Source organism: Silurus meridionalis, chromosome 20 (assembly GCF_014805685.1).
Source record: "Silurus meridionalis isolate SWU-2019-XX chromosome 20, ASM1480568v1, whole genome shotgun sequence".
Lineage (NCBI taxonomy): Eukaryota > Metazoa > Chordata > Actinopteri > Siluriformes > Siluridae > Silurus > Silurus meridionalis.
In genome coordinates this window covers 2,240,889-2,258,478 of record NC_060903.1, presented here as the reverse complement: position 1 = coordinate 2,258,478, position 17,590 = coordinate 2,240,889, and the positions used below count along the sequence as shown (strand labels likewise).

The window sequence follows — 17,590 nt, the reverse complement described above, 5'->3', positions numbered from 1 at the left end:
TTTCACACGCCCATTGACTTCACCTTTTCAAGTCCAAATGTGTCTCAAATAGTGATTATAGTCTTAGGGGTGTACTGGGGATTACTGGATTACTGGATTACTGGGTAAAATAATAATTTAGGGTTTACTAATAAGAGTTAATCCCATGTTGTTCTTACATGAACAACAAAAACACATTTGCGCACACACTCCCTCCCTCCGGTCTCAGTAGTGTGCCTTTGTACACGGTAGCACTAAACATTTATTTAGTACAATGTACACCTTGTTTTCCCACGTACCCTGAATCTAATGGGAGGGACCACGGAGAGCATCCTGAGCAGCTGGATGGATCACTGCCTGGTTTGGGAATTGCCTGAGAGGGCCATCTCAGATTGCAAGACCTTATAGCAGATAATGAGGACAACAGAGAATATGATCAAACAAAAGTAATGTGAGTCAAGATTACCATGTACATGCATTGACTTCTCTTTCTCTCTCACTCACTCTCTCTCTCTCTCACTCTCTCTCTCTTGAGGGTTACCATCTGAATTGGTTTTCCTGGTTTGCATACACAAAGCATCTGAGAGTGCTTTGCTTATAGAGGAGGTGATAAACCCTCCTAAGATGTGCCATTCAACACCCCAACAGGAACCAATGAGCTTTGAACATCCACTATAAAGCTAAAAGTATGCAGACACCTGGTCATAGGTGTAGTATGTGCTTTTGAGCATCGCATTTGCACATCAATTTGCTCGCATGTTTCTCTCCACTCTTCTGGGAAGATGTTACAATAGATGTTTTGCAGATTTGTAGAGATTCATTCAGCCACAATGGTGATATTAAAGTCAGGTACTGAAGAAGGTGTGGTGAGAAGGTGAGGAGGAATGGAGTGCAGTCAGCGTCCACATTCAGTCATGTTCAATAGTGTTGAGGTTCAGAGATCTATAGCAGGAGATCTTCCACTCCAACCCATGTAAAGCATATCTTCATGAAACTGACTTTATGCACTGTTGGAACAGTTTTGGGGTCTCCTAGTTAAAGTGAAGGGAAAATTCCAGATACGACCAATAAACTTCTGTGTCTCCAACTTGGTTGTAATTGGTTTGTGTTCAACCTCATGAAGATTTCGGACCTTTAAAGAGAACACGTCGACCCCGTGAGAATCCCGAGCCATCTAGAGATATACCAGCTCCAGTTGGATCCAACTCAATGAAGATTTCAGACATTGTACTTTGAGTATAAACAATCTCTTAATCAATACTCAAAATAACCTTCCTCATATGTTTCTCCATCATCGAACATTTTAAGGCTCTGGTATGTAGGAGTAGATGTTGAATCTATAATGATCACAGATGTTGAGCTAAGACTATAGAAAGGACATTACTCATAATCACACCCCAGTGCACATGATATTTCTTACTTTCTGCTGTGTATTATGTTGTAATGAATTATAATCACATGCTTGGTGGTCACCCAAATGAGGATGGGTTCCACTTTTGAATCTGGTTCCTCTCAGAGTTTCTTCCTCATAACATCTAAAGGAGTAGTTAATTGCCACAGTCCACCCAAGGCTTGTTCATCTGGGATAAATACACAAACATTTACATCTAATTACATTTTTTGTTTTATAATTCTTACATTTCCTAAAGCTGCTTTTAGACAATGTCTATTCTGAAAAACTCATTAGAATTTAAATTTAATTGAAGTGAATTGGAAAACAGTCCTAAAGCAGCTTTACAGAATTAAAATGATTGCAAATGTAAATTTCAGTATCATAAAATAGTCCCTATAAATGTATCTAATAATAAGTGGTCAAACTCCCTGAGATGCTGTGAGGAAGAAACCTTGAGAGGAACCAGACTCAAAAGAGAACCCATTCTCATCTAAAGATGGGAGGTGGTAGCTCAGTGGTAATGGACTTTGGTTTGGAAAGTCACAAGTTGAAATCCCACCACCAAGCTGCCACTGCTGGGCTTTTGAGCAAGACCCTTAACCCTCCCCTGCTCAGTTTTCCCAATGTAAAAGCTCCACTTATGACACTGAAAACTCCACCCAAAAAACGTTAAACGTTTCCTCACAGTAGATCTGCTTGGAAGAAATTACACAACTAAAAAATAGTCAAAAATTTGGTGATGTTAAGGAGATACATTAGAAGGAGGTGGTAGCTCAGTCCATAAGGGAGATATGGTAGACTTATTTTCAGAAGGTTATGTGTTGAAATCCTAACACCACCAAGCCACCACTGCAGGGCCCAGTTCTGAAAATAAGATATATGATAAATTGCTCTGAAGAAGAATGTCTGCTGAATGATGTAAATGTTCACTATTGGAACAAAAGTATTGGGATACCTGACTTTTCCAGCTGAGATGTGTTTTTTTCCCAAACTGTTACCACACAAAAAGATGCAGGCACACAATTGTATAGGATGCCTTTGGAAGTGGTAGCTTGAATTTTTCCCTTCACTTGAACTAGGAGACCTAAACCTGTTCCAGCATGATAATTCCCCTGTGCACAAAGCAAACTCCATGAACTGGAAGCTGGAGTGAAAGATCTTGAGTGGCCTGCTATAGAGCTCTGACCTCAACCCTATTGAATTGGCCTCCTCACCTCACCTGCATCAGCAGCTGACTTAGCTGAGCACAAATCTCCATAAGCACACTCCAAAATCTAGTGGAACATCTTACCAGATGAGTGGAGGTTATTATGAAAGGATAAAGGGGACAAAATGTGGACTGTAATGTTTAAAATGCACTTACCAATCTAATGCTCAGGTCTCCACAAACCTTTGCCTGTACAATGTAAAATGGTGTGGTGTTTAGAAAAGAAAAAAAGCTGTATTTTTAGGAAAACCTCCCAAGGCTGATGTGTGGATTCATGACCACACCGCAGGCACACACAATGTTAGCATTTTCCTCTGCCTTGTCTGTGAGACTCAGTAAATTGTTTCTTCCTAGCAGCTGGCATTTTGAGAGAAAGAATGTGGAAATGGGTTCAGCTTCATTTTCCACCACAATTCTCATGTTCACTGGAGTCTGAGTGCAAAATAAAAAAAAAAACAGGCTCTATGGGAAAACTTTTACCTCAGGTGAAACCTTAATGCCATGTAACATGACAGGAAGCGAGCTTGAATAATGAGGTCAAACCCCAACATCACTAATTTGCTTCTTCTGGGTCCTTAACCATCAAATGGTATAAATAAGATAAATGTAAGTCACTCTGGCAAAATATGTAAAACATACAAACAAACCAAGAAACCAAGACGCAAAAGTAACAAAGAAATTAAAACCAAATCCTGAACTCAACTTCTAGGAACAACAACCATGGAAACTATGAGGTGTGAAGTGAGACTGAAATAAACTAAACAGTGATTGAACACAAAGCATGTAGTTGAGTTAAAGTAGAGATGCACTCTAAAATACGACTCCGGTAACAGTAAAAGTGTCCCTTTAAACTTCCACTTGGGTAAAAGTACAAAAGTATTTGCCTTCAAATGTACTTAAGTATCCAAAATACTGATTTATTATGACTATATTGTTCCTATTATTATTTATATCATAAAACTCTTTACTCAATCATCTCAGTTTATGTGTAAAGACTCGAATGTGACTCTCAGCACACTGATCTATTAATAGAATGATATTAATGACTCAAACACTGATTGATTTCTATTACAATGATCATAAACCCAAAACCTTATTTTTTTTAACTACTTCAAAAAATCACGTAAATTTGGCCACGTGTGTTGTGGCGAGTTCAAGTCTGGAGTTTCTTCATCGTTTATTCCTCCTTAAATGTTCCTAAACTTTTCCTAAAAGTTTAAAACAGAAACCATGATTGGTGACTTGCTGCGTATTTGATCAGTTGAGTTTTTATCCTTGTAAATTAAAAAGGAACGACTGATTTCGCAAAATGTAGATGAGAAAGATATTTGATTTTGAATTGTAGTGAAGTTAAAATAAAAGTTCAATCGTGCGGAAATACTTCAGTAACTTACAGATGCGCGAAAAAGATTAGAGATATTTAACTTAGATACTATACTTAACATACTTAAGTATAGTAACGAATTGCATTTACTTTTTTACTGTCCATCACTAGTACTAATTATGAATCATAAGCAATGGTTGTGTGTATGATCAGTGAAATAACACAGTCATGTGATGTGCAGGAAATATTATGTAATTGCCATAATCCTGACGGTTAATATCAACCATGAAATATGTAGATATGTTGAAAACTTTGTGTTAACGGTGTGAATAATTTGGGTGAATCCTGTCACATCTATATTTATATTTTATGTCCAATAAAATAAAAACTCACACTTCTTAATTCATCCATCCCTATTTTTATCTTCAAAGTAAATTATATTTAGTAACTTGAAACCCATTTCCTAAAATTTATTTAAAAATAATGTTTAGGTGATTATCTTTGTGATACCATGTTTAAATCTGTGCTCTGGGTAACTGATCAGAAAGTCAAGAGTTCAAGCCCCAGTATCGCCAAGCTGCCACTGTTGGGGCCCTTGAGTGAGGCCCTTAACCCTCTGTGCTCCATGGGTGCTATTTCATGCCTGACTCGGCGCTCTGACCCCACCTAATCCCAGCTAACATCGCTGGGATATGTAAAGGAAAGATTTCATTGTGCTGTAATCACAGCCACACCAAGCTGCCACACCTGGGCCCCTGAGCAAGGCCCTTAACCACATGGTGCTCAGTTGTATGAATTAATGAATCTTCAGCTGAATCTTCAGACCTTGATAAAGAAATAAACAGTGGCTCTCTGGAAATGTCGGGATTTAAGATCACAATTGGGACACTAATGAGATCCATTCAGGGCCACACACACACACACACACACACACACACACACACACACACTCTTAGCAATGCTAAACACTGTAAAACCCTGTAATTTTGCACTTATTGTGCATGCAAAATATTATTTTTTTGTTCTTCGAGATAAAATCACTTTCTGTAACATTCGCTTTGTCTGAAAAATCCTTTCACATGACCTCCATCCGTTCACATGTACTTATATTGCTGTGTTTTTTTTTTTTTTTTTAATGAAGGAGTCTTTAATTAATTGTAGGTCTCTTTCATGGTGCAGGAGCTGGATTTTACCCCAATGTAGGCACAATACACCGGACGAGTTTAGTATTATTATTATTATAATACGTGCAGCCAATAAAACATGTTGACATTTTCTTTAGGAAAACAAGCCTTTCATTTAGATTCCAGATGACTTGGCCTTAACTCTCTTAAAAGTTGATCCTGGATTGCAGACTTGGCAATCAAAGAAAGCACATATTGGGGGTTCTTCACCATTCAATAGAAAAGCATGTGTAAGTCTCGAGCGTCTAATAATCGACCATCGACTTGGCAATAATGATCTACATCCAGCAGGTTCAAGATCATGGACTATTTGGTGTAAATCGGAGCAGTAAAAGTAAAATAGCGTGTGCTTGTCTAGGTGGTGTTTGGTTATGTTTCAGAAGTTCAGTCACAGACACCACAACCGTTTTAGAGACATCAGACTGACGGTAAGAACCTTCAGTGAGAAGGAACGGCTCCTTTTCAAGGTGACATCCTCATGGCCAAGAGTTTTATATAAACATTTTACAGCTGCTGCACACACACACACACACACACACACACACACAGAGTCGCACACTAACGCACCTCTCACGGATATCATCTCGCCTATTTCTTCTGAACAGTATCAGTGCTGTGCATCCTGCACCAACCCAACAGTGTGCATGTGCTTTCTGGGAACGGCCGCTTATCTGACACTTACACTTAGAGCAGACTGAGAGAGAGAGAGAGAGAGAGAGAGAGAGAGAGAGAGAGAGAGAGAGAGAGAGAGAGAGAGAGTCATGAATGGTAGCATTGCCCTTAACAAGAATCTTTCTTTCTTTCTTTCTTTCTTTCTTTCTTTCTTTCTTTCTTTCTTTCTTTCTTTCTTTCTTTCTTTTTCTTTCTTTCTGAGAAGCTACCAATTTACTCCACATTTCTCCGAGGCCATTCTCCAACTCATTCAGAATCTCCAGATCATTTTTTTGTGCTCGTTTTGTGTTGTGACTTTTGTGAATTGAAGTAGAAACGAATCCAAAATTTAAGGTTGATATGACAAGCTTTAAAAAATGCAATAGCTGACAAACAGCTGTGTTACAAGAGGAATAAAAAGCCCACACACATGTTTATGGTATTTGGCAGAATGCCCTTATCCAGAGCAACTGAAAGCAGTTGAGGGTAAAGGGCCCTGTTCAAGAGTCCAGCAAAGACCCGAATTTTTTGTTCTTTTAATGCCATTCCAGCATCAATGACATTTTTTATGGCATCGTCATAGCAGGTGAAGTGAGACCTTTTAGTAGTTTTTACAGTATTTTAACGTACAGCAACTATATAAGAGCCTTCACATTAATCCTCAATAAGTGATATATTGTAAAACGTGTTGTCCAGTGTTGGTAAGAGCATCACAGCCTATTAATATACACTTTATGGTCATTTGTGTTTCACAAAAAGCACTTGTTGTGGGTCCGTCATCATTCATTAGGAAAGAATGTGTAAGTCTTAAGCGTCCAATACGGTTTTTGGTCTTATGGATTGCTGAGATTCAAATGCATAATTCAATCCTATTGTTGATTATTTTCCTCAACAGCACACACTAAAGTGAATTATTCCTTCAATATATTGTATAAACTCATTTTTCCCACTTGCACGTACACAACGCTTCGTGTTTTGCTGTGACTCTTATATTCTTTTGTAATCCATATGACGGAAACCTGAGCAGATGATGTCTTGCACGGTTCTGTTCGGATAAAAGCTTCTGTTAAATGGCTGAATGTTAATAATGAGCTGGTGATCTCAAAAACCCTGGATTATAAAACGTATGCATTCTTCAACCACACTGGCTTTTATAAACACACGAGAGTTTCAACAGCACCTGGAATCAGATGATAAGTCAAGCCTGAGAAAGTGATATTCTGTCCATTGTTTATCTGATTCATTTTGTTTTCTCTGGCCCAAGGCATTGTGTTGTGAACACACAAGTAGCAGCAGGTGCTGTGAAATATAAGAAAAAAAAATATTATTAAAACTAGAAGGACTGATAGGGATTGAGCTGTTGATATCTTTTATAACATGGATTTAATTTCACACATAAAGCCCTTATCTGAGGCTCTTTCTGGTACGGCTAAATAAAGAACCTTAATCCCTGGTTACTCATCAATCAACATTTCTAAACTTTTAAGTAAATATTCAAGTGAAGGCAGTGACATTTAACACACTGGTACATGAAAAAGATCTGTACTGATCGTCTTAACCGGTTGGTCACTGAATAAGATTTAAAAAAAATATTTGATTGTGTTTAGTTATGTTATAAACAGATCTAGGATTCTGCGCTAAATCATACAGAGATAAAGTCGTGTTGTAAGATCTTCCATGTTCTTCCAACCCATGAAAAGCAAATCTTCCTGGAGCTGGCTTTACTTTAGGTGAAAGGAAAATTGTTCAATAGGGTTGAGGTTCAGAGTTCTATAGCACACCACTCAAGATCTTCCACACACTTCCAACTAATGAAAAGATGGCACTGGCTTTGTGCACAGGGGCATCATCATGCTGGAACAGGTTTGGGTCTTCTGGTTCAGGTGAAGGGAAAGTTTGGAGAAGAACCATGTGTGGCTGGAAAAGTCAGGTGTCCCAATACTGTTGTGTATGCGCCACCTTTGAACATGTAAATAGCAGAGAAATGAAAAGTATGAACTGTTGTTTATTGTAACAGTCACGACTTGTGTGCAGTGCTGTGGATTCCCAAAACAGGAACCTGTAGAGTGCTTTAGTTCTCATTCAAAACAAATGTCATACAGAAAAGTTCCTAAAAGTGTAACAGAAACTGAGTGAAGGCAGGCGTGGCGGAAGAGGTGAGGCAGGAGGGGCAGGAGGGGTGAGGCGGGGTGGGAGAGGTGAGGCGGGGCAGGAGAGGTGAGGCAGGCAGGGTGGGAGAGGTGAGGCAGGAGGGACGGGAGAGGTGAGGCAGGCGGGGTGGGAGGGGTGAGGTGGGGCGGGAGAGGTGAGGCAGGAGGGACGGGAGAGGTGAGGCAGGCGGGGCAAGAGAGGTGAGGCAGGCGTGGCGGGAGAGGTGGAGTTGTTCTGCAACATCATTTTCTCACTTGCCACCTACGCTTTAATCACTGGGCTCAGGAAATCTGGGTTACTGACTTCAAGCCCTCATAAACCTTTATGAAGGATCATAGAGGAATTTAAAGTGTTTCTCGTTATCTGTGTGAGTGAAGCTCAGAGCTCAGCAAACAAACATGAACCGTGAGAACCTGAGGAACAGATATCTGTGTGTGTGTGTGTGTGTGTGTGTGTGTGTGTGTGTGTGTGTGTGTGTAAAGAGTAGCAGTGTAAGCAAACTACACTAACGCACTGCAGATTCAATCCTCCTCAATCTGCACACACACACACACACATGTGCGTACACACCTGTACACACTTTTCCATGCACACACCTTCACACACATACCCACACACACTCATATGCACACACACAGACACACAAACACACACACAACCACATCATTTTATATAAATGATATAGTGTTAATTGTGTTGAAGTATTCAATCATTTGTCTTTAATTATATTTAAATATTTATTTTATTTTTACTTTTCAGGATCTGATCCGGGACGTGATCAACTCACTGATACTAACAGCCACTAATCAAACTTTTCTTAGGTATTTGAAATGGATTTCAGGATACACAATAAGTAATAAGTATGTAAATAAGACTGCAATATGACTTTGCAATGACCTTGTGATATTTGGAATGTTTTTTTTCTTAATGCTTATGTTCTTTACCAATTTTGATATGAATGCTTAGAAAATATTGACTTTAAAAACATCAAAAACGTATTATATGGTGCCGCACGTTTGATCTCAGTCATTTAGATTATTTTCTAAAAGAAAATATTGGGTAAAAATGGTGTTGACATAAAGATGTTCATTCCGAGGTAAAGGCTCAACTCTAGACATGCAAATGAAAACCTTTTTCTGTAAATTTGACATTTTTGAAACGTTTTCAGCTGCAAAATGTGACGTGAAATCGGAGGCGGAGTTTCTGCTACAGAACACGTACAAGGACTCAGGGTCTGAGATAAACCCCATCTTCCTCCCAGTTTTACAGAGAAAAGTGTTAACTCTTCACCCCACCCAGTCATAAAAAGGACCACAGCACACACCACGCCTTTGTCCACCTCCTGCCCACCCGGTGCCTGGACATAGGAAATGATGTGAACCCTGAACACACACTCGTACACTGAATAGACCAGAGAAGGTCACACTGGGACTGGTTTAAGCAGATAAAGTATCAGTCCAGGAACTCCTGAAGAACACTGACTTATCTGCATCTGCATGTGAAATTAACACACACACACACACACACACACACACACACACACACACACACACACACACACACACACAGTACAGCCACAAGGCTTTATAATGTGTATGTGTGTAGTTTAATGTGTGTAGTTTAATGTGTGTTTAAGTATTCAAAATAACACACACACACACACACACACACACACACCACCATGCACACACATATTATGTACACACGCCTCCTTGTGCACACGTATATACACACACACACACACACACACACACACACACACACACACTGTGTACAGCCACAAGACTTTATAATGTGTGTGTTTGTGTGTTTAAGTATTCAAAATAACACACAGACACACACACACACACACACACACACACACACACACACACACACACACACACACACACAGTAAGCATTCATACACTAAAACTGCTACAGTCGACTTTTTTCGCTGTTCACAACAAAGCGATGTGTACACTAAGCTAAAACCCGAATGCTAGCTTTAGCATTTCTCCATTTTTACTGATACGGTCAGAATAGGGCTGTTTACATGGGTGTGTACGTGACTGAAGATCTGCGCCAGGGGCAGTTTTATCTTTAGGTGGCTCCAATAACAGCTAGAACCAGCTGTTTCATCTGAAAACCCAGTCCTCACATGGATGGACATTTTTATTTGAGTTTTTTTCTGAAAAAGCTTCATTTTTAAGTGATTTTGTGCAGACGCAAAAAAGGAAACAAACATGATTTAAAAAATAATCCATATTCAGGATGACTGGGTGTAAAAGTTTTCAACAAACTGTAGAGAGTTTACACATGATTTTTGGAGGAGGCACGAGGCCACTATCACTCTCAGTGGGTTCATGGGTTCGGCTTGTTTTAACCATTCAAGTGCAGTGTTACTGATTTGAGTAAACTTGAGTTCTGCATCAGTTATTCCACCAGTTTTTCATTTTCCTATTCCAATTCAATTCATTTGTATTGCACTTTTAACAATGAACATTGTCTCAAAGCAGCTTTACACAGATAATGTAGTGATAAAAAATGAAGATGTTCTTTATAAGTGTAAGTTTGTCCCTGATGAATGAGCTGGTGGAGACTGTGGTGAGGAAAAACTCCCTGAGATGCATAAGGAAGAAACCTCAAGAGGAACCAGACTCAAGAGGAACCCATCCTCATCTGGGTGCCACCGAATGTCCATTTATTACAGATATACGATGTTGAGGGGTACAGTGATGATGATCAGAAGCAAACTGTAGTCCTGAGTCAGTGTAGCAGACTGTTGATATTAACTACAGTCCAAATCCATCCTCAAAGCTCCCGTTCTTACTCCGGAAATTCATTCCAGCCATTATATATTCACCAGAGGTGTAAAAAGTAGCTGAAACGCACACTTGAGTAAAAATAAAGATACTTTACTGCAAAACCGACAAAAATTCCTATCACAAATTCCTATATGACTCAAGTAAAAGTCTTAAAAAAGTCTTCAAGTATCTGATTTGAACAGTATTTGACTCAAAGATGCATTAGTCTTCGACACCAAAACACACGTTAGTGAGAAGCCAAAAACAGTGGATTTGTAAAGTTTAAGTTCCTAAAACACAAATCAAATTATACACATCAAACTGCAAACTAACAAAAAAGACAAAGTTTTGCAGCGAACATTCAACAAACAAAAAGACAATATGATATATTGTCATTATATTATATTATTATATAATATAAAATATATATCATATAATTATTATTATTTATATTGCCACAATATGATGTCACAAACGAAGAAAGATTACTATTCAACTGACAATTAAATGAAAGTAAATAATTGTTGATAAAGTAAAAGCAAATAGAGATGAATGATTTGATGCACCTTTGAGTCTCAGAGAAGGACTTTTTTTTTATTCAACTTCAACAAAAGCTGGTTCTCAAAGCTTTTGGAATGAATTCAAGCTTATTTTGGACTGAAAATGAGGACAGCGGTGCTAAAAGGTCTCTCACAGGAAGCAGATGTGGGTAGAGGAGTGTTAAATGTTGAATTGATCTTCAACAGAGGTGCAAAATGTCATTGGTAACATCATCGTCCATTAAAATAGAGCGAAGTAAAAAGTACATCTATCGAATCATAAATGTAGATGAGTAGAGAGTAAAAGTTGGTCATAATCTTTAATATTCAGTAAAACTGGAACATAGCCAAAGAAATTATTCAAGTACAGTAACAAAGTGCATTTAATCAAACCACTGATAAACACAAAATCTACACAAGTACACGACTGAACTGTTTTGTTTCCGCTCATATTTTATTTCTTTCACTCCTAGATTTCTTCATGATTATGTGGAATCCTAATAAAAACCCCGTATGAAGTCGTTCAGAGACCATGACCATGTGGAAATCATGCTGGATTTGTTTTTTGAGTCATACTAGCTGGATATGGAAGCAGCCCTTTTGTGCAATTGTACATTTTATTTTATAATTGTGTCTATTAAAAAATGCAAACAGTAATAAAAGAATGACACACACACACAATTTTTATCTTTTTTTTGTTTTTTTTGTTTGTTTTTTTAAGATGTACAATTTGGACATGAACAGACTTTCGTTTTTTTTTTTTTTTTCAGCAACAGCCTGAAATTTTATTTGTCTTCATGAACAATTGATGAGGAGGAGCATGTGTATTATATATAGGAGCTGAGCTGGGAAGGATGTGCTACAAGTTAGAGCAATAACGGATGGAGATTGAAATGTGTTGACTGGTGAGGAGAGTGTGTTGCGAAATGGAGAAGTATAGAGAATGTCAGAAGGAGTTGCATTGTGTGTTTGTGGATTTAGAGGAAGCGTAGGACAGAGTGGAGAAAGAGAGGAGTTGTGGTATTTTATGAGGAAGTCTGGTGTGTCAGAGAAGTATGTGAAGGTGGTGCAGGACATGTATGATGACAGTGTGACAGTAGTGAAGTGTGCAGTAGGAACGAAAGACTGGTTCAAATTGGAGGTTGGACTGCATCAAGGGTCGACTCTAAACCCTTTTCTGTTTGCAGTGATGATGGACAGGTTGACGGACAGGAGTCTCCATGGACTATGATGTTTGCGGATGATATTGTGATTTGTGGTGAGAGTAGGGAGCAGGTTGAGAAGAGCCTGGAGAGGTGGAGGTACACGTTGGAGAGAAGGCGAATGAAAGTCAGTAGGAGTAAGACAGAGTACATGTGTGTGAATGAGAGGGAGGGCAGTGAAGTGGTGCAGAGAAGAGGTGGAGAAGGTGGAGAAGTTCAGGTACCTGGGGTCAACAGTGCAAAGTAATGGAGAGTGTGTTAGAGAAGTGAAGAAAAGAGTGCAGGCAGGGTGGAGTGGGTGGAGAAGAGTGATAGCAGGAGTGATTTGTGATAGAAGAGTATCTGTGAGAGTGAAAGGGAAAGTTTATAGGACTGTGGTGAGACCTGAGATGTTGTATGGATTAGAGACAGTGGCATTGAGTAAAAGACAGGAGGTGGAGCTGGAGGTAGCAGAGCTGAAGATGTTGAGGTTTTCGTTGGAAGTGACGACGATGGACAGGAATAAAAATGAGTTTATTAGAGGGACAGCACATGTAGGACATTTTGGAGACAAGGTGAGCGAAGTGAGATTGAGATGGTTTGGACATGTACAGAGGAGGGACATGAGGTATATCAGTAGGAGAATGTTGAGGATGGAGCCACCAGGAAAGAAAAAAAAGAGGAAGGCCAAGGAGGAGGTTTATGGATGTGGTGAGGGAAGACATGCAGGTAGTTGGTTTGAAAGAGGCAGATGTAGAGGACAGTAATATGGAGACAGATGATCCGCTCTGGCGCCCCCTACTGGGAGAAATAATTATTTGATCCCCTGCTGAGAGAAACAGATTCAAATATAAATCCAAAAAAATACTTATATAAAAAAGATATGGTTTATTGGAGATCAAATACTTATTTCACTCGATCAAATACAAATTAATTTAGTACCTCAGTGGTTCAGCTATTAGTTTAGATCTAAGAAATATATAATATTCTTTTTATTTTAATAATATTTATAATTATTATGAAAAATGGTTAGTGATAAAATGAAATTAATATGAATGATTATACCTTAATATATAAATGTATATATTTAATTACATATTCACCTTAATGCTTTAATTCTTTAATGTATATTAACACACACAAAAGCTTTAAGCACGCGACTTATCGTTGGTAGCTTTGTAAAATATTCGGGTCTGTTTTAATACCTGATAAAATACATTTTGTTTTTGTTTTAATGCTTAAAAAAAAAAAATCAGGCTCATCATTTCTACCTGTATGAGTGTGGGAAATGATTTCCCATTCAGTTGTATTTCCACGCTTCACCACTAGAGGGAAATACACCGTTTACCACTCATGACAAGTGTTACCTCTGACGTCACAGAGCACCGTTCTCTCTTCATCAGGAGTATAAAGGACCAGAGGTTCTTTGCTTCTGAGCTGGAGAAGGTGTATGAGTTTGTCTGCAGGGTTTCTAATACTAAATAAGTAAAATGCCGGTAGATATAGAGCAGTGGACGGGTCCTCTGTCCCTGACTGAGGTGGAGGAAAAGCCGAGGAAACCCCTGACGGTTAGATACGGCTCTCTGGAGATCGACGAGCTGGGGAAAGTGCTCACACCCACGCAGGTGCAGAGCCAGCCCACAGTGGTCGAGTGGGAAGGCTGCGACCCCACCAAGCTGTACACTTTAGCCTTGACTGATCCGGACGTTCCGAGCAAGAAAGACCCCAAATTCAGAGAATGGCATCACTTCCTGGTGGTCAATATAAAAGGGAACGATGTCTCCAGCGGGTGCGTGATGTCTGACTACGTCGGCTCTTGTCCTCCGAAAGGATCCGGTCTCCATCGTTACGTGTGGTTGGTGTATGAACAGCCGGGAACATTGAACTGCACTGAATCCGTCCTGTCCAACCGTTGCGGCGACAATCGCGGAAAATTCCAAATCCAAAACTTCCGTAAGAAATACGGCCTCGACAATCCGGTGGCTGGAAACTGTTACCAGGCCGAGTGGGACGATTATGTCCCCAAAATTTACCAGCAGCTTGCAGGGAATTAAAGGAGTGTTTTTTTTTCCCCCACCTGAAATCAATCAGTAAAATGTTAAAGCTCCAATTACTCCAATTACTTTAAGAGGTGGATGATTTGGCCCAAATGAAAATAGTGGGAGATACGATTTGAGCTTTAAAGATAAATGCAAACAGCATGGCAGTAAAGCATTTAAAAGAAGGGAAAAAAAAGCTTTTTTACTTCAGTATTATTCAATAAAGCAATAAAAAAATGCATATAAACTTTGTAGTGAGCCGACGTCCAATCAGATCCTTGTTACTAGGCAGAATTTGTTCTATCTTGTGATTGGTGGCTCGTGATTGGTCATAACGTCTTTGGCGAACATGATAGAAATTGCAGTCATATTTCCCACCTGAAAGCAATCAGTAAAATGTTAAAGCTCCAATTACTTATATCAGTAGGAGAATGCTGAGGATGAAGCCACCAGGAGGAGGTTTATGGATGTGGTGAGGGAGAACATGCAGGTAGTTGGTTTGAAAGAGGCAGATGTAGAGGTAATATGTAATACAGTAATATGGAGACAGATGATCTGCTATGGCGCCCCCTTATGGGAGAAATAATTATTTGATCCCCTGCTGAGAGAGACAGAATCAAATATAAATCTAAAAAATACTTATATAGAAAAAGATACTTTCTGGTTTATTGGGGATCAAATACTTATTTCACTCGATTAAATACAAATTAATTGAGTACCTCAGTGGTTCAGCTATTAGTTTAAATCTAAGAAAGACGTGTTAATATTTTTATTTTAATAATATTTATAATTATTATGAAAAATGGCTGGGTTAGGGATATTACATTTATTACATATTTTCGTTAATGCATTAATTCTACAATATATATTAACACACACAAAAAAGCTTTAAGCTTTGTAAAATAATCCGGGTCTGTTTTAATACCTGATAAGAGACATTTTATGTTTCTTTTTAATGCTCTAAAAAAATCAGGCACATCATTTCTACCTGAGTGTAGGAAAGGATTCCCATTTAGTTGTATTTCCACGCTTCACCACTAGAGGGAGACACAGTTTACCACTCATGATAAGCGTTTTCTCTGACGTCACAGTGCACCGTTCTCCATTAAGAGTATAAAGAGCCAGAATCACACACGATCAATCTTAAACCCAGTAAAGTTGGAGTGTTCTGAATCCTGGTACCGTATTTTTTTTTTACTGACACGACGGTGCGAGAACAATCTCCTGATCAGCGCACACCAGATAGTGAAACTCCCTTAAAATTGGTCCTTCGAGCGAGATAGTAAACCTGAACTTAACCAAACCGGAAGTGCCGAGGAAGACTTATGGTGTAACACCGAGCGCTGGTTTAGTCGCTCGAAACCTTGACCGCTTCACTGGTGAGACTGAAATGATGTATGAAATGCTGTTCATTAAAATATAATATATTTGCATATTTATATGGAAATGAAGTTTAGCGTGTGTGTGTGTGTGTAAACAGCGGCGTCATGGTGTTACGGAGGCTCGTGTACGCGTTGATCAACAACGCGCAGCTGGTGGAGAGGCTGGCCGAGTCGAGGCCCATCCGCCGGGCGGCGCAGCTCACAGCTTTCGCCATCACCCGCGTGCAGCTCGCCGGCAAGGACGCCGCCCGCCAGATCCGCTCCGGAGAGGTTGGCCGGAGAGGCGTGAGACTTCGAGACAGTTTCCTCCGGGAGGTGAAGGAGGGCATAAGAGACGCGTCCCGACAAATTAAGGACAAGAAGTGACCAGTGAAAGTCTGTGTGAACTCTCAGTGTCGGGTTTCCAGAAGAACTGCTTCTTTTGCTGTGTATATATAATTATTAGTGATCTAAATGTGCATATAAATAGGTCTGATTGACTGTTTAATATTAATAAAAAATAAATAAATCAGGGGATAATGATAAATAAATCGGCTCTGTTTACAAGACTTTGTTTACACACCATCACCTTCAAAATAGTCCCCTTATACAAAAAACCCCCAGCACTTCCAGTGTTTCTGCCACATCTGGAACGTGTCTTGGAAGTGTTTTCGAAGCGTGAAAAGCTCCTTCTGCAATTTGCTCTGGATCATAGTGTCAGAATGGTGAATTTTGAGCTGATCATCTGAGTGTGGACGTGATATCGTGTGAATTGTTCTCACAGACGTGTTAATGCACTTAGATCAGAATAGCACTAATTAAGCCATTAGTCTCGAAACTTTTCCTATAAGAAGGAGCTCCAATTTTCTGAGACGACTTTCCACAGTTTTCCTCGCTTTGAGGATTTTTGTTCATTCAGCTACAAGAGCTTTAGTGAGATCAGGTCCTGATGAGGAGGGTCTGGGATTCAGGTTGATTTTCCAGGTCATCCCAAACATGTCCAGTGAGGTTTAGGAAGTTGGTGTTCCTCACAAAGATGCTTGAGTTCCTCTGCTCAAATCTTGCCTCTTATTCCCATGATCTTCAGAAATTATGCATTACAACATTTTCCACTTTCAGTCTGACTTTGACAGTGTAGATTTAGTTCAATTTTTTTTACTCTTGGTGATGAGATGGTTTTGTTTTGGGCTAAAATGATTCTCCAGAGTGACGAGTAATTAGAATGAGATAACTCGTTTGCACCACCCGCTAACCTCTGGACCACTCTGGGGGTGCATACCGCCATGGGGTTTTACTTTCATCCATATTTTTTTGTTTCATATTCATCCAGATTCTGGGACCTCAATGGTGCGAAACATTCTCAAATACAGAAGCACGTTTTCCCCCTCTTCTATCCATCTGTAAATTGGAGTTTTTTTTCTTATTAGTGCTCTTATCTAGAAATATTGATATAGAGGCCAAGCACCAAAGTCAACTCAGACCTGATGTGTTAATCAGTGAAAGTTTCAATAAGGAGAAGACCAATCCAAATATCCGAAAGCTGCTTAAGTAAGGGTAATGAACTGCCACCAAACAAACACTGCTGTATCTAAACCTCCCAGTGCTACACAAAACCTGTAATATCATAATAATTCAAAATGTTTAGAAATAAGCTCTGAAGATTGGGTTGCTGTAACTAAAAAAATAATATTATAATAAAATGTCCCAAAACTGTTTTGTAAGAAATATGTATCTACTTCAAATAAGAGCATTGACACGAGATATCACCTTTAAATAACCCACACAAACAGCGTGC

The 17,590-nt window shown here is 39.2% G+C and overlaps 2 protein-coding genes across 5 annotated transcripts; both read left to right on the top strand.

Moving 5' to 3' along the window:
• Window positions 1-13,571: 13,571 nt before the first annotated feature.
• LOC124403210 (phosphatidylethanolamine-binding protein 1-like) lies at window positions 13,572-14,681 on the top strand. The gene has a single exon (XM_046876860.1). It carries the CDS (start codon window positions 13,886-13,888, stop codon window positions 14,447-14,449), a length of 564 nt encoding a protein of 187 aa, XP_046732816.1. The 5' UTR covers window positions 13,572-13,885; the 3' UTR covers window positions 14,450-14,681.
• Window positions 14,682-15,546: 865 nt separating this feature from the next.
• si:ch211-162e15.3 (protein NCBP2AS2) lies at window positions 15,547-16,346 on the top strand. Of its 4 annotated transcripts, none has more exons than XM_046876783.1 (2): window positions 15,547-15,813; window positions 15,892-16,346. In XM_046876783.1, exon 2 carries the CDS (start codon window positions 15,922-15,924, stop codon window positions 16,180-16,182), a length of 261 nt encoding a protein of 86 aa, XP_046732739.1. In that variant the 5' UTR covers window positions 15,547-15,813; window positions 15,892-15,921; the 3' UTR covers window positions 16,183-16,346. The 4 variants fall into 4 exon arrangements, with proteins under 4 accessions (XP_046732739.1, XP_046732738.1, XP_046732736.1 ...); XM_046876782.1 differs by having other exon boundaries at window positions 15,887-16,346; XM_046876780.1 differs by having other exon boundaries at window positions 15,548-15,829; window positions 15,915-16,346.
• The last annotated feature ends 1,244 nt before the right edge of the window (window positions 16,347-17,590 follow it).